This window comes from Thermobia domestica, chromosome 4 (genome assembly GCF_964235325.1).
Source record: "Thermobia domestica chromosome 4, izTheDome1.hap1.1, whole genome shotgun sequence".
Taxonomy (NCBI): domain Eukaryota; kingdom Metazoa; phylum Arthropoda; class Insecta; order Zygentoma; family Lepismatidae; genus Thermobia; species Thermobia domestica.
In genome coordinates this window covers 305,635,043-305,653,539 of record NC_137457.1, presented here as the reverse complement: position 1 = coordinate 305,653,539, position 18,497 = coordinate 305,635,043, and the positions used below count along the sequence as shown (strand labels likewise).

The 18,497-nt window shown below is 37.2% G+C and overlaps 1 protein-coding gene across 2 annotated transcripts in view; it reads left to right on the top strand.

Annotated features, from left to right (window-relative positions):
• Nucleotides 1-280: 280 nt before the first annotated feature.
• Nucleotides 281-18,497, top strand: part of LOC145684275 (uncharacterized) — a 227,240-nt gene continuing 209,023 nt past the window's right edge. For both annotated transcript variants that reach the window (XM_081756419.1, XM_081756420.1), the window contains exon 1: nucleotides 281-660. In XM_081756419.1, coding sequence (XP_081612545.1) covers nucleotides 593-660 — 68 coding nt within the window. In that variant the 5' untranslated portion in view covers nucleotides 281-592. The remainder of the gene's footprint in view (nucleotides 661-18,497) is intronic.

Here is an 18,497-nt window from a genome sequence, read left to right as displayed (position 1 = left end):
GCTTCGGTGCTCCAACGGGACTTAAATTATTTGATACTCAGTTACAAGTCTCATATAGCTCTGGTGCTGCAAAGGAACTTAAATTTTGGCATATAAGATTCCATACGTCATGTTAAAGTCTCATATAGCTTCGATGCTGCAAAGGGACTTAAATTCCGCATATGAGACTTGATACGTCATTTTCTAGTCTCACAGCTTCTATGCTGTATTATATTCCCAAAATCAATAAACGATGAAAAGTTTAAAATTATTAAACACTCATATACATCGTGATTTCTCCTTGTGAAAATTCTATTTAAGATCAAGATTATCAATACGATACAACCACGAAAAACAACACGTCCTACGCAAACGGATTTTTCAGTGGCATCAAAACATAAAAACCTTCAAAGTGATAATATCAAGCTTATTCAAGGTGATGGTGTCAAAACATATAAGTTAAAATCTTTCAAGGTGTCTATTTTAAATTGAAAAAACATATTTTCCAGAATAAACAATGCCTTGCTAAAACTAAAACAGTTTTTGTGACACTATAAAACCAGGCTTTTTTAAAAATTATTATCATTCGACCTACACCTGCTAAGAGTGTGGTATGGTACATTTATTCTGCGTCCAGAGGAACCACCCAGGACTGACAGCGGTAATGGAAGGCCTGTGTTTGTGAGTATAAGCTTTGCGCTGATGAACTTTTGCATGACATAAATGTCGTGAAAGGAGGACTACGTGACATTATAAACACACGAGAGTATCAGGGATTTCTCCTTGATAGACCCCTACCATTGTACTACCTATATTTCACATCATGATTTTGTAAATATTGTTTGTATCTATATCGTTTGCATTTATGGTGACGGTTTTAATAAATACCACGAATATATGACACTTGTCATTTTATTAGAATTCTGATTACTTAACGTGACAATTGATTGTTGCTACATTCAGTAACATAATTAGTAACATATTATGGCTCCCCCAGAGGAATCTCTCTCGTGTGGTTCTTAGTGTTTGTGTTCCTCTTTTCACACATATAAGGCACTTTTTTGCTTTGTTAACTCCATTGTGGTCATTTCATTTCTCACATTCTCTTGTCATGCCCACGACTCGCAGTCAGGCTTCTTTCATTCCCTTAAACACACCTCAAGCTCAAAATTCAAACAATATGGCAGGCATTTCTTCCATCATTCCCGATATATACAGTGCGTCCAAGGAACAAAGCGCGGATTTATTTTTACAAAATTTTTTGAAGATCGCACTGGTCAATAACTGGGATGACTCAAAATGCATAAAGATTTTCGAAAAGTCCCTTTCTGGACCCGCTCAACATTGGTTCTCCACCCAAAATCTGTCTACCCTTCCCTGGTCAACCGTCCAACAAAAATTCCTAAAACAATTTGGCGACGAGCAGGTTCCACGATCTCGCATTCATCGGTATAGGGCTCGAGTTCAACTCCCTAATGAACCACTTTCTCATTACGTTTTCGCAAAGAAATTTCTGGCAGATCAGGCATACACGCAATTAGATTTTCAGGAGTTTCTTTTAGAATGCGTGTCGAGTATGACACCCGAGAACATACGTTGGTTTGGCACTCGCACCATATCTGACTATCCCACATTTATTGATGAGGTTACAACCTTAGAACGCACTCAGCTCATGGCCCAAAAGCGAGAAACGGACTCTTCCTTTTCACGCCAAACTTCAGATGTCCCAACTTCTAGCGCCATTCAAGAACTAACTCATCAAGTTTCACAGTTACAGCTTCATCTCAACACCCTTTCAAATTCTCAACCTACCTCTGTTCATTTCGCTCCTACCCGTTCTCGTTCTCCTAGTCCTCACAATCACAACACCCTCTCTCCTAACCATAAATCCCTTCCCTTTCCATGGTCCCTCTCACCCCATCCGCCGTCATCCTGTCTCCAACATTCTCATTCCACCAATCCAACCTCTTCTTCTTCTAACTCGTGTACTCATTGCTCCACACACCCATCTCATTGTTGTCAATGTACCGTCTCCTCTCATTGTCAAACTGTCCCTCAGTCTCCCCCAACTCGTAACACTCCACGAAATGATTACAATAACGGCTCTCGTAAAGGCAAGAACAATAAGCGTTTTAACACTAAGCATTCTTCCCAACCCCAAAACGTCTATACTACACAACAGCCAACCATACCCATTCCCCCATATCCATTCTATCATCCCTTTTTTCAATATCCTACCCCTACCCACCTACCCTCCCTCCCCTCAACTTCCCCTGTCTCCACAAACTCTCGTACCAATAAACCAAAAAACGCCCAAAATTAGCGCGAGAGCACACCAGTCTCCTCGCGCTTAATTCTTCCTCATCCAAAGGGACGTAAATTCGGCATAAGATTTGATACGTCACTTTCAAGTCACATATAGCTTGGTGCTCCAACGGGACTTAAATTATTTGATACTCAGTTACAAGTCTCATATAGCTCTGGTGCTGCAAAGGAACTTAAATTTTGGCATATAAGATTTCATACGTCATGTTAAAGTCTCATATAGCTCTGGTGCTGCAAAGGGACTTAAATTCTGCATATAAGATTTCATACGTCATGTTAAAGCCTCATATAGCTCTGGTGCTGCAAAGGGACTTAAATTCTGCATATAAGATTTCATACGTCGTGTTAAAGTCTCATATAGCTCTGGTGCTGCAAAGGGACTTGAATTCTGCATATAAGATTTCATACGTCATGTTAAAGTCTCATATAGCTCTGGTGCTGCAAAGGGACTTAAATTCAGCATATAAAATTCGATACGTCATTTTCAAGTCACATATAGCTTCGGTGCTCCAACGGAACTTAAATTATTTGATACTCAGTTACAAGTCTCATATAGCTCTGGTGCTGCAAAGGGACTTAAATTCTGCATATAAGATTTCATACGTCATGTTAAAGTCTCATATAGCTCTGGTGCTGCAAAGGGACTTAAATTCTGCATATAAGATTTCATACGTCATGTTAAAGTCTCATATAGCTCTGGTGCTGCAAAGGGACTTAAATTCTGCATATAAGATTTCATACGTCATGTTAAAGTCTCATATAGCTCTGGTGCTGCAAAGGGACTTAAATTCTGCATATAAGATTACATACGTCATGTTAAAGTCTCATATAGCTCTGGTGCTGCACAGGGACTTAAATTTCGGCATATAAGATTCCATACGTCATGTTAAAGTCTCATATAGCTTCGGTGCTGCAAAAGGACTTAAATTCGGCATATAAGATTTCATACGCCGTTTTTAAGAAGTTTAATTTACCAAGAAAACTCCTTTACATATCAAATATTATGTCTATCAGTATGTGTGTCTGTGTGTGTATGTCTCTCTAGGAAACAAAAAAAACTCAAGAAATACTTGATGGATCATCATCAATTTTGGCCAGAATGTGTAGGCGGTCAAAGATTAGGAATCGAGTTTGTTTATGAAGATGATATTCAACCTGGACGTGGTACAAATCAAACCATCGGTTGTAGTTTTAATGTTGATCACAGCAGAGCGAAAACGGTAATAGATAGCGAAAAGCTTTTTTTTTTTACAATCGATTATGTGTCCCCAAAAATACATATTATTTCCATTCTCAATCCACTATAACTTGAGGTTTCAAAATATTGTTTTACATACAGCAAAAAAAAAAAAAAAATGAAATAGTTCAGTTTAACATCCCATGTCATGCTCTTCTCAGGCTAAGGGAGACTATGATTACAGCAAGTGAATGACGATGGAAGAATTGGTGGACTAAGAAAGTGGGAGAAAACGGAAGAGCCCTGAGAAAACCCACGGACACGATGTTGTCCACCACAAAGTTACTTGGCCGGGGATAGAATCATGGACCCCATGCAACCAGACGTAAAAGCTCTACCACTGAACCACTGTGCCCGCCCAGAGAAAAAAAGAAAAGACAGAGCGACTAGTGGTTTATTGGAATCGATTTAGCGATCTAAGAATGGGTACCATATTCTCTTCTAACCCTCTATTCAAACCGGAAGTGGTAGAAATCAACCACTTCCGGTTTTAACGTTGAACGAATAAAGCCAAAACGGGTAATAGAGAAGGAGAAACGGTTTTCTGCAATCAATTAATCGTCTGAAATCATAATCAATCTCCTCTCTAATCTCTCTAAAACCGGAAGTGGTAGAAATCTATCACTTCCGGTTTCTATAGTAATTGAGAAAATATCAAGCTATACAAACCAAACTCCTTCACGTGGTGTACACGTGACATTGTTACTTATTTTGTTACAAGGATTGCTCATCCGCAGCCAGTGTGGTGTAGTCGGCTGGCCTGATGCGTTAAGCTGATAAGCCCAAAACTCCTACCCATAGTGAGTTCGAGTACCACTGAAAAGCACAGGCATTTCTAACTGTCCTCGATACTTCTATGTTCCCCTCCCTGCCAAAATCTGATAGGAATTCGGAAGAAAAAATGAAATGAAATATTTCAGCTTAACGTCTTACGATTATGCCCTTTATTGATGGAATAAGAATATAGGAGGAAACGGGGGTACCCTGAGAAAACCCTCGGACACGATGTTGTCCACCACAAACTTACTTGGCCGGAGATTGAACCAGGAACCTCAGACACCAGAAGAAAGCACTCTACCACTGAACCACACGGTGCAAGGTTTATTTATTTATGCACTGTATATAAAAATATATTGGTGCGTGAGACCCGAGTTCGATTCCCAGCAGGATTTGAATCCCACTTTAAGCTGCAGACCCACGTCTCATATAGCTTCACTGCTAAAAGGGACACTAAACCATATTGAATCGAACCCAATTTTAAAAAATACACACACACAAAAGTTCTAAGTAAAAGATTGCATCTCTTGTTTTCCAGTTTCTCCTAACTGTGACACATAAAGTCCAAAACTGGCGTGCCTATACCTAACAGTGATCCACATACTGCTTTATTTTATTTTTTTTTTACAAATACAATAAATATCATTTATAATAGTCACACGTACATGGGTAACTCTGTTCGCATATTTACAATAAGTGCGTGTACGATAGAAAAACGGCGGAGGGAGGAGGGAGAAACATAACAATTCACAAAAGTGCACTTCTCAGCAAATAACAACGTAAATAAAGAGCTCTTGAAAAAGAACCAGCGTTATCAACAGGTGTTTGTGTGTACAACATGCATTTTATTTCCATTCTCTCTCACTCCCTCTCTCTCTCTCTTCCCCCATTTCCTTGATCCCCTGCCGCCACCAGCCCCCAATCCCTCCTCTCTCCTTTAGCGGTCTTCATTCAGTGCAATTCATGCCAGCATGCAACCCTGCAATCACAGCACGCTAGCTTAAAGCACAAGAAAAAATAAAAAAGAAAGAAGAATCCTTTAGGAAAGAAGTGGCATTTCAAGCAGTGATATTCAAATTACTCCCAAGAACTAATATAATATTCCTTAATATTATCCGCGTTTAACGATTAAATGTCCAAGCATTCGTCCTTCCGATAGGACGATGCTGTAGACCTGCAAGTAGAACAGAAGCGTTCTGCCAGTAGGACAAAAGCACTGGCGTCGTTAGCTTTTTAAATCTGGGGGGTCTGATGAATCAAGTTTTATAAATAAATATATATATATATATATATATATATATATATATATATATATATATATATATATATATATATATATATATATAAAGTAGTATAGTATCTTTAAATATATTTGACTAAAATCTGGGGGGACGCGTCTCCCCGACCCCTCCGGTAACGACGCCCATGACGGAAGTATATGTGGAGCTTATAATATTTCGTTATATTCCTAAGATTTTTTATTTTTATTTTTTCGAATTATATTTGAGTCATAGTATAGTAATACAAACAGTAAAGTTAATAAAGAATACGATACATTTCGTTCTCAAGATACAATATGACGAATGTCCTTGCAAAGGACATAAATTGCATTTGAGTAAAAATAAACTATACTTTACTTACACATTCCACATATGTATAACTATGATATGCTTATTTTATAAAGTTGATATGAGATAATAAAATACTCTCACTCTGGCTTCAAAGCTTATAACGAATGAGCAGTGACATTACATTGTACCAGTAGGGTTTTCGCTTGAGATTAAGGTGGATCACTAGGTGTTCCCAGTGCTATGCTAAACGCTGCTTAAATAGTCTGGCGTTGCCAGATAGTGTCGATATGTAATCATGGAATTTTGCTTGGATACTTACTAGAGAAATTAGTTTTCGACCCTTACCGCAATTCCGCTTCTCGAACTGCAACACTAGAATCCAGGAATTATTGTGACTACTACAGTAAACGTACAAATTTGGCAACATCGCATTATGGCGTTCTGCGCAAGTTTCGTCTCAAAATCTATTTCCTTAAATGTAAATTAATATTTAAATAAAATATGAAACATAATACGAAAAACGGTCAAACAATATATCTATTTCGTAGTAAGGCCGTTACTTTAAAATACTTTACACATACAAATAAACATTTCGTAAAACTGAGCACATCTAGTAAGATCTTACACCAAGTGCCATCTTGTGTGCTCATTGTAAAACGAATCAAATGTTTTCTTTTATTTGTTATGTTTTTCGGTATCAGGAGACACAACCAAAGAATCAGTATCTTGTGCTGTAGTTGAAACATTACTCTATCTTATAGTACAATATTTATAATATGTAACGTTTCATTGCGCAGTAGTTAAGGCAATGAGATAAAATATGTACTGACTTCCGGGTGGTAATCCACCTTAAGAAAGCCTACTAAATAGAGACTCCGTTACATCCTACTACTAGTAGGAGAAACTTCATTTTCACAGTTTCTGTACGTACTACCCGTAGGACGCTATGTCTTTCTGGTAAAACACTTGGACTTTCTTTCATTAACGGGGAAAATTTATACATACATGAATCAATACTGGTGACCTTGGTGGCTCAGTGATAGCGCACTCACCTCTGATGCATAGGGCCCCTGGTTCGATCCTCAGCCAAGTAAATTTGTGGTTGTCAACCGTTGGTTTTCTCGGGGGGGGGGTATTCCCGTTTATTCCTTCATCCTCATTCCATCATCATTCACTTGAAAAATATCATGCGTCACCTTTTAGCCTAACAGGGCATAATCGTGGGACATAAAACTGAAAGATTTCCCAGCCTAAAAGGCATAATCGTAGGATATTACACTGAAATATTTCCCCACCCTAACAGACATAGTTGTGGGACTTAAACTGAAAGATTTCCCAGCCTAAAAGAGATAATCTTGGGATGTTAAATCGAATGATTTCCCGCCTACAAGGCATAATCGTAGGACGTTAAACTGAAAGATTTCCCAGTCTAAAAGGAACAGTTGTGGGACGTTAAACTGAAAGATTTCCCAGCACAAAAGACATAATCATGTGACGTTAAACTGAAAGATTTTCTAGCCTAAAATACATAATCGAAGAACGTTAAAACGAAAGATTTCTCAGCCTAAAAGGCATAATCGCAGAACGTTAAACTGAAAGATTTCCCAGTCTAAAAGGAATAGTTGTGGGACGTTAAACTGAAAGATTTCCCAGCACAAAAGACATAATCATGTGACGTTAAACTGAAAGATTTTCTAGCCTAAAATACATAATCGAAGAACGTTAAATCGAATGATTTCCCGCCTACAAGGCATAATCGTAGGACGTTAAACTGAAAGATTTCCCAGTCTAAAAGGAACAGTTGTGGGACGTTAAACTGAAAGATTTCCCAGCACAAAAGACATAATCATGTGACGTTAAACTGAAAGATTTTCTAGCCTAAAATACATAATCGAAGAACGTTAAAACGAAAGATTTCTCAGCCTAAAAGGCATAATCGCAGAACGTTAAACTGAAAGATTTCCCAGTCTAAAAGGAATAGTTGTGGGACGTTAAACTGAAAGATTTCCCAGCACAAAAGACATAATCATGTGACGTTAAACTGAAAGATTTTCTAGCCTAAAATACATAATCGAAGAACGTTAAAACGAAAGATTTCTCAGCCTAAAAGGCATAATCGCAGAACGTTAAACTGAAAGATTTCCCAGTCTAAAAGGAATAGTTGTGGGACGTTAAACTGAAAGATTTCCCAGCACAAAAGACATGATCATGTGACGTTAAACTGAAAGATTTTCTAGCTTAAAAGACATAATCAAAGAACGTTAAACGGAAGATTTTTCAGCTTAAAAGGCATAATCGTAGGACGTTAAACTAAAAGATTTTCAGCCTAAGAGGCATAATTGTGTGACGTTAAACTGAAAGATTTCCCAGCCTAAAAGGCATAAACTTGGGACGTTAAACTGAAAGATTTCCCAGCCTAAAAGGCATAATCGTAGGATATTACACTGAAATATTTCCCATCCCAAACAAACATAGTTGTGGGACTTTAAATTGAAAGATTTCCCAGCCTAAAAGAGATAATCTTGGGATGTTAAACCGAAAGATTTCCCGCCTAAAAGGCATAATCGTAGGACGTTAAACTGAAAGATTTCCCAGTTTAAAAGGAATAGTTGTGGAACTTTAAACTGAAAGGTTTCCCAGCACAAAAGACATGATCATGTGACGTTAAACTGAAAGATTTTCTAGCCTAAAAGACATAATCAAAGAACGTTAAACGGAAGATTTTTCAGCCTAAAAGGCATAATCGTAGGACGTTAAACTAAAAGATTTTCAGCCTAAGAGGCATAATTGTGTGACGTTAAATTGAAAGATTTCCCAGCCTAAATGGCATAATCTTGAATCGTTATACTGAAAGATTTCCCAGCCTAAGAGCCATAATTGTGGGACATTAAACTGAAAGATTTCCCAGCTTAAGAGACATGATCGTGGGACGTTAAACTGAAATATTTTCTAGCTTAAAAGGCATAATCGTGGGACGTTAAACTGAAAGATTTCCAATCTGATGCAATTTGATAGTTCTTATTCTGTAGGAATATATTGTTCACTTATTCATTTATTGTATACGAAAAAAATATGCAGATTGTAGTTATTGTTGTTTGGTTTCTCCTAATCGTTATACACATACTACTTATAAACCGAAACGCTATCAACAATACTCACACTTTTTCTCTTAGAAAGGGTTGAGATAAAATTAACACCAAAAGATTCTTTGAAAGGATTGTTGCATTATCTGTCTCAAAATGAACAATCCCCATTTCGTAACCGCGTAACAGTTAACAGGCCGGATGGCACCATTTGAATGGTCATTTTAGGCCAACCACATGCTTTCGAATTAGCTCTGTGTAATTTTAAAACAAAGAATCGTTCTGTCTGTTTCTAATTTTCATAGATGGAAATGCAGTGGGTGATTCACTTTAAATACGTAGCAACCATTAGAAAGAAGAGTTCACTACAGTCAGAAAAGTAATTGTCAATTAAGCGTCGCCGTAATTTAGAACGGAAAGCCTCTCAGTGTCGAGTTTTCACAGATATAAAAGTTAACACACGCCACACTATCAGAAGAAATGTTCTCATTGTTGCAGCTGTTGCCTGGTTCTGAAACAAAGTCTCCAGTTCTAAAAAGATAACAGAAAAATATAGATGCCAATTTCAGAAAATATTACAGAGATGGATATTTTTGCGATTGGAGTTCACTCGAGCTCGCGCTCATTAATCTCAAACAGGCTCGCACTTACTCGAGCTCAGTTTGGATATCCTCAATAAGGCTCACGCTAGCAAAATCTTGCACTCATTAATCTCATTGGGCTCGTTCTTACTAATCTCAATGAAACTCACGCTAACTCACAACTGCACTCATTCGAGTTCAGGTTGGCTATCTTCAATAAGGCTCAAGCTAGCTCGATCTCTGGCTCACTAACTTTTGAGCTCGTCCTTACTAAACTCTATGATGCTCACGCTAGTTTACAGTCGCAGTCTCTCGATCTCAGGTTGGCTATCTTCAATAAGGCTCAAGCTAGCTCGACCTCGTGCTCATTAACCTTTGAGCTCATGAGTACTAATCTCAATATAGCTCACACTAGTTCACAGTTGCAGTTACTCTATTCCTCAATAAGGCTTAAGCTAGCTCGATCTCGCGCTCATTAATATCAATGAAGCTCACAGTAGCACTCACTCAAACTCAGGTTGGCTATTCTCAATAAGGTTTACACTACCTCTCTTTTGAACTTATTAACATCACTAATCTTGCTATCACTATCACTAATATCAATGAAGTTCACGCCATCTCAGATTGACGCTCACTTGAGCTTGGGGTCCTCTCCTCAATGAGATTCACGTCCATTAACTTCATTGGGCTCGGGTTAACTAAGGTTTTCAGGTTAGCTATCCCCAAACAGTCTCTCAAGCAGTCTCTCTTTTTACTTTATTTTCTTCCCTTAATTGTCTCCATTATTGTTTTATTTCTGCTTTTTCCCTCCTTGTTTCCGGCCGATCCACAAAATTTACTCCATTATTCTCCATAAGCATATATCTTAAGCCTCTATTTGTTTTCTCCTCTCCCTCACTTTTTCTTCATTTCTACTCCCCTCCAGTTTTGTCTTCCATCATAAATTTCACAATAATTCTCTTCTCAAATATTTTTCGTATTACCTTCTTTTCTTCATCTTAATCATTTCCATTACTGCTTTTCTTCTTTTTCCTTTGGTTTTCCGTCCGACCCACAACATTTATTCCTTTCTTCTCCAATCCTCATATATATCGGTTCTCGATTGATTTTTATTGGCTTTCTCTCACTTCCTTCTTCTTTCTATCTCTTCTTCGTATTTTTCGACCATATCTTCCATCAAGTACGTCAGAACAACTTTTCTTCTTAACTATTTTTCTAATTACTTTCTTCTCCATTATTGCTTTCTCTTATTATTATTTTACCTTTAATCTTCCTTCCTACAGAGAAAATGTTCTATATTCTTCTTCATATTCATATATCTTAGTCGTTATTGTTGCGCCCCTTTCACTTTCTTGTCCTTTTTACCCCTTATTTTTTACTTCCACTATATCTTAGAACACCCCTAGTAGCAAGAAAGCTTTCGGCAAATTGCCGCGTGCTTGGCTTTTGACTTTCTACGCTTGCACTTGAAACGCAGGGTTTCATACAATCTGCCTTTTGTTGTACTTGCAAGTGATACTTTAGATACTTTGCACAGCGTCATAGCATCACTGGTCGTTCATTGGCTATTGACTTGCCTTGTAAAACGCTTGCGTCAAGCTTGAATGGAACACTGAATACAAGGTTGCCCCCATGTAACTTCGTTACTGGAATCCAGCATGCAGCATGTTTGCACGATTTCCAATCAAGTTGGATGCTAGCTTGGACAACTTGCAATTTTTTAATTATACAGGGTGGCCCAAAAGTAGGTGTACAGTCCGTCCTGTATTTTATATAATTTCTTATTATTATCAAACAATAAGACTTAGTTTCTTTATGATTTGTTCTTAACGTCTTTTTATTTATAACTTAAGCCCAGAACAGTCGAAGTAAATAAATCCATAAACTAGAATGTTATTATTGTTATATTTGATCAATGGAGGGGGGTATACCTACTTTTGGGCCACCCTGTATCCTATAGATTTTAAAATTATATTCGTATATTGTTCTTCTCCTCTTAATTATATCAAGCATTTTTTGAACTCCTAATTTTCCCAGTATTTTCTCATTGGATGTGCGTCTGACTGATAAAATGTTATTCGTTCTTCTTCATACTTGCATATCATGTAGAGCCTACAGTCGTTTTATTTTCCCTTTCTCGTTATGTTTATTTTCTGTACCGTTTAGTACAACACTCCACACGAAAGATTTTTAAGAGAGTTCTACGTTATTTACCCAGCAAATCGATAAAATACGCTTTCCTTGATCTCAAGAGATTTTTCGCTATTCTCACGTTACTTTTATCTCAAATCTTCACTAACTCCACTAGACAGATATCGAAATCTTAGTTACTTATTCAACTTTCTTCCCTAACCTCTTCAGTTGAAGTAGTAACTTTTCTTCCTTCACAAAACAAAAAAGTAACCCAACTCATCTTATATAATTATTTTCTCTCGTGGGACCTCCCAATATCACTACCAGCCTATTTTAATAGATTCAACAGATACATTTTGTCTGTGCAGCAATTATTGTCTCCCACTTCTCTCTCTCTTGTTGTAGAAAAGGCACGTCCTCTCCCTCCTACTCAGCTTTAATTCAAGTTAATTGAATGGAAAAACAGATAGCTTACCAGGGTAGAGGGGGGGGGGAGGAGTGAAAGTATATTTACTGTGGCTTGCTTGTTTTCTCACCCAAGTAAGAAGGTAGGGTTGGAGGGCCAACAAAAAGAAGGGATCAAGTCTGGTAATAACTTTGTCTTCCACCTACAAGGCATTTAGTTGCTATCTGCATTCCCTGACAACGCAAGAGACCCCACAATTTATGTCCCTTGTTTTCGGCCTAAAACCAATGTTTAAAGAGCGCCATATGTACTGTTCAGTATCACGTAATACAAACGCAAACCTGTGGCTGTAGAACACAGGTCGGGTTCTAGAACATGTCTGTTAGTTGTATTAACATATATTTCAGATTATATAAAATGAAGGTCACCGTGGCATAAATTTACGAGGCGATTCCTCACATCAAATGAAAGAGAAAAAGTTCTAATAACCATGAGTTGGAAAATACCTTCTTTCAGAGCTACTACAGAGAAGAGGTTAATCGAAATTAAAATACCGCTAATTTTACAGTAATTATGTGGCATCTGCAAATAGATAAAAGATAATCGAAATGTGGAGCAAGGGCGCGCTAGACAATATTATTTTGCATGAAGTACCGTTATCACGAGTCACCTAGTAGCTTTCCGTTTTCAGCCATTCATAAACGCGAAAATAAATGCCGATTTTGTAAATGGCTGGGAATCGAAAGCGTGATAACGGTATCTCATGTAAAATAATATTGTTTAGTGAGCTCTTGTTCCACATTTCGATTATTTTCTATCTATTTGAAGATATCATATAATTACTGTAAAATTAGCTGTATTTTAATTTCGCCATGATGGGACCTCTGAAAACTATAGGACCTATCACGAGCGGTTGAAGGAGTTACACATGGACTAGTATACGCTGTCTGCATATGTGTATACATACACACACACACACACACACACATACACATCATATATATATATACTTTTCCAGAAGTTTGAAAGAGTCTCAGGAGCCCCGTAATTTTTCTGTTCAAATTACAGCACGCCAGAGAATAACCGTGTAATCACAGCTATATTTAAACACCCATTTGCCAGCCACACCTTTCACAGTTAATTGCCGGTAGAGGCCCTAGTCAATTATCCATTTCTCGCCGACATTAATTACATATCATTAACTTCCGGTTCCTCCCACTCACATACAACGTTTTCCCTTTCTTTCGTTCTCACTTCTATATAGAGATATATTTATATATACTGTACAAACAGCAAATGCCAGTTTTGTATATTGATGAAAACATTTTCTAAGAAAACAATTACACAGAATTCAGTTTGTGTTACGATAACAAAATATATATATATATATATATATATATATATATATATATATATATATATATATATATATTTATCACTGAGTATCGGATTTTTATGCAAATGAATATTTTATTGGATTATATGCATCTCTGCCATTCTTTAAACACGTCGCAGCTTTAAACCTCAATAGCTCAGCCTCTAATTCAGGTAGAAAGATAATTTTGTTACCGATGTACTCTTGAAGGACGCAGCTTTCCGCAAATGTGCATTTTATGTATGTCAGGTATCATGGACGGAGGGGGGAGGGCAAAAGTCTGTTTTTTTTTTGTTTTGTTTTGTTTTTTCAACAGGTTTTTGGGTGCCATTTCCCCCCTTGAGGTACACTCATAAAAATTGATATGTGAAGCAATGAAGTAGGCCACTACATGGTAATATCCTGTATTTGTACTTCTTGCTTACAAGGAGGGCAGTAGGGAAGGGACAAAGTTGGTCAATTTTTGGAGTTCCAGTTTTTTGACGTAAATTAAATTTATTTTTACTACAAACATCAATAGCTCAGCCCCTAATTAAGCTAGAAAGATGACTTGGTAGTAATGTATTCCTGAGGGATGAAGCTTTCTACAGTATGCATTTTATTTATGTAGGGGATATCCCGGCCGAGGGGAGGGTGAAATTTTTAATTTTTTAAGCAAATTTTTTAATTAGGTTTTGGGGGCCATTCCTCTCCCTTTGTGGTGCCCCCATAAAAGTTGGTATGTGAAGCAATTGTCTGGCCTACTCACTAGCATCATTTTGTTAGCGTATGGTGAATGCAAGGGTTGCCAGAGTCTCGCAAAGTCATTTTTTAAAAATATTTTTGTTTCTTCTTCTTTTTCTATGAATATGGTGGGAACTGCACGAATGTTACCGCGTTCAAACCTGTGGTTTATAAGTTTGTTTGTTTGTTTGTTCTTATGGTGTAATATCGTGTCGACATCAATTCAGAAACAAGAAACGCAAGGAATGCTTGACAATGAATGCTTAGTTCTAGATTATGAACATCAGCATCAGTTTCAGTCAGTTTCTGGTGAATTCGGGCGCTGTGTGGAAAAGAAATTGATGAATGTTCTGACCAGAAGTTCCGACAACAAAACAATTGCAGCAATGGGAAAATACCTTTAAGGGATAGATTTCAACTTGCCAGAAAATACAGATACTATACTTGCTCCTCTCTGTAAATATTATCCAGTAAAATCTATGATGCTGACAAGCCATTTTCTGGCTACAAAACGTCACAAACTGACACTTAAAAATACAGACAAGCATATCGTGATATACTGTAAGGCTAATTATGGGAAGGAGTAAATTCTGAAAAGCGATTTATATATATATATATATATAGTAGAGACGTAGAAAAAACATTATTTCGTGTAAAGATAATGCACTCTACAAAACAACTGTAAAGAATAACTAGAAATCCTGTTTTCAAATTACTATGTTCATTTTAATCTCATAATTTGTCTGTTTTAAAAAGTTACCAAGATACGACTAAACTACGCTTTCGATATTATATTTCATCTACAAACCATTGTCACAATTTTAATGCATGTTTAAAAATGCTCTCTTTTATTGCATTGTTCATGTATATTAATTGCATATTTTAACACATTTAACAGCATAGTTGCATGCATATTTCATGATTTTTTTTAACTGTATATAAGACCGATGTCTAATTATTATTGACGTAACAAATTACTTTAATACGTATTGCATAACGTTGTGCTAATTTCTAGTAGTAAACACAAGCTAATAGGCATCGCCACATGCGGAATCTCCCTGTCTGATACCAATAGATGTCGCTAGTGTGGCGGCAGAATTAAAAGTATTGTGAGAATATAATTGATATTTAACTGTAAAAACTGCATTGTTTCAATTTCATTGTTTCAAAATTGAAAAAGGACCATAACTACTTTTTACAATTGAGAATTAACAGCCTACCTTACTAAAAATAATACAAAATTTACAATTTTCTTTTGCTTGTTTTTCATAAGTGAAAGGAGATAATGAAATACAACTTATCACAATCATAGATAATATTATTCTGCAACAGAAAATATCAACCTGAAGAATTTTTAGTGTTGCCATACATAGAAATTACAGTGTTGCCAGAATAACTTTTCCCCAAAAATCTAAGTTAAGACAGCGGCTAGAGGAACGAACTCAACTGCATTTGATTAAGTATCGTGTTCTGGAATCCTGTGAACTACTTTTTAAATAACATTATTATTTAATTTTTAATAACTAAATACTATTTTGTTTATTACAAACTAAATACAACTATTACTTTAAAAAACTAGTTCACAGGATTCCAAGACAATATGATACGTAATCAAATGCAGTTGAGGTCGATCCTCTAGTCACTGCCTGAACTTAGATTTTGGGGGGAAATGTTATCCTGGTAGTTTCTATGTATGGCAACACTGAAAATTCTTCAGGTTCATATTTTCTGCTGTAGAATAACTTTATATATAATTGTGATAAGTTGCATTTCATTATCTCCTTTCACTTATGTAAAACAAGCAAAAGAAAAATGGTAAATTTTGTATTATTTTTACTATGTCAGGCTCTTAACATTTTGTATTTGTCTGCAATAATATATTTTAACAATTCAAGTGTAACTTAAAACTGTCTTCTTTGTCTTCGCCTTTCCCCCATGTTTATATGGGTTGACATTCAAAATTATTTTCCTCTACTCTCCTGTGTCCTGGATGTCCTCTATTCTCCATCCTCCTCTCATTTAGATCACCGTGTATCTTGTCCTTCCATTTCATCATGGGTCTTTCCTTTTTTCCTTTTCCTTATTAATCATTAAGAAAAACTACAAGCAGAGTTTGGGAGTTGTCTTGAGATATCTCTTTGAAGTACTGTATCGGAAATATTTTTATGGCTTTCCAGAATTTATCCAACCATCTCACCAGTTCAGGTTATTAATATTTTTAGGCCACTATTTGATAATACTAAGAGTATCTCGCCGAACTAAACACTTGCTGCTAGTAAAGTGACCATCTTAAAAAGGGTAAAAGTAATATTTTCTGACGAAAGTCGGTGCTTGCCAGTCATCATTAAGGGAATTCAAACAGACAACTCTTACGCAAATATAATTGTGTATTAGTGAAAACTAGTTGTAATCGTTTAGACCTAAGAGTAGTCGTTTAGACACAGAGGCAGGGGTAAAAGTAGATGTGAAAAGGTAGGGAGAAAAGGTAGCGACATGACGTCACGCTGCTCCCTGCCTATCTTTACCCATTGTAATTTCTTAGGAACTGGGGGGACAGCGTACATATATATTGGAGGTGGGGGGACAGCGTCCCCCCGCACTTTTACCCCTGCACAAAAGTGGCCATTTTCAGTCGGGGCTCGCTTGAGCTCACGTTCACTATATTTCATGAAACTCATGCTCATTCTCAAAGAGGCTCATGCTAGCTAAAACTCGCAGTCACTCGGACTCGCTTTATTGAATTAGACTTCCGCTAACTAGGTCGCACACTCATTAATCTCAATGAAGATAACATTAGCTCAGTCTAGCACTCGAATCAACCATCAACCTCGGACTCGCTTCCTTAATGAGACTTGCGCTAGCTAGATTCTGCGCTCATTAACTTCATGAGCTCGCGCTCAAGTCTGAATGAAGCTCACGCTACCACTCACTCGTTCTCGGACTCACTATCTTCAGTTAGACCCCTGCTAACTAGATCGTACACTCATTAACATCATGGGATTATGCTGACTAATCTTAATTAAGCTCACGCTAGTATTCGCTCGACCTTGGACTCGTTATCTCAATGAGACTACCGTGAGCTCACGCTCACTATCCTCAATGAGCCTCGCACTAATAGCCCGAGTGGAGCTCGTTTGAAGTTGGATTCCGGCTTGCTATATTCACTTTAGCATTCGTACTCACATGAGCTTACGCTCATTTATTAAGCCCGTGCCAAACCCGCGAGCTTAGACATATACGTAGGGCTCCCAAATTTTTAGATTAAAAAAAACAGGACACCCCTATGAAAATGTACACCAAAAACCGGGACACGTTACGAAAGTTTGCAGCATAGCCATAGTTATGTTTTTGCGTTTTTGCTCAATCATCATAATTAATTAAATTAATAGGACAACACTCACTAAAAGTGAGTGTGACAGAGAGTGAGCTGTCCTCATTATCGATGACTAATAAAAGCGGTATTTTTTTTTTTTTTTTTTAATTTCGCACGAAAAATATTAACTTATGTATTGGAGGAGAATCAGAACATTTGGACTTTAGAAAGATTTAGGGGAAGGACACAGTTGTATATTTGGAGTTTTGAACAACTGCGGGAGAGGTGACATGATGTAAACCCGGGATGCCTGGGAGACCTAGGCATATCTAGTTGAGAGGGAACTCTAGGCATATCTAGTTGAAGATAGCCCTAGGCATATATGGTTGAGAGGTGCCCGTAGGATATTTGATTCAGATGGAGCCAAAGACAAATCTGATAGAGAGAGAGCCAATAGGTATATCTGGTTGAGAGAGAGTTCTACGCATATCTAATTGAGAGGGAACCCTAGGTATGTCTAGTTGAAAAGTACCCCTAGGCATATCTGATTGAAAGGAAGCCCAAGGCATATCTGATTGAGAGGAAGCCCCAGGCATATCTGGTTGAGAGGAAGCTGTAGGCATATTAGGTTGAAAGGAAGCTGTAGGCATATCTGATTGAGAAAGAGCCTTAGGTATATCTGGTTGAGAGGAAACTCTAGGTATATCTGATTGATAGAAAGTTCAAGGCATATCTGGTTGAGAGAGAACCCAAGACATATTTGGTTGAGAGGGAACCCAAGGCATATTTGATTGAGAGGGAGCCCTAGGCATATCTGATTGAGAGGAATTTCATTGAATTGGAGAAGCATTAATAGATTGTGAGAGAATGGTGTTTTTAATGTTTATCCTTGGAAAGAACCGTAGAAAATCAGTGAACTGACAGCTAGGAAAAGAATATATATAAACCAGCGAAAATGAAAAGTGCAGAAAAAGAATACAAGCCACTTTGACTT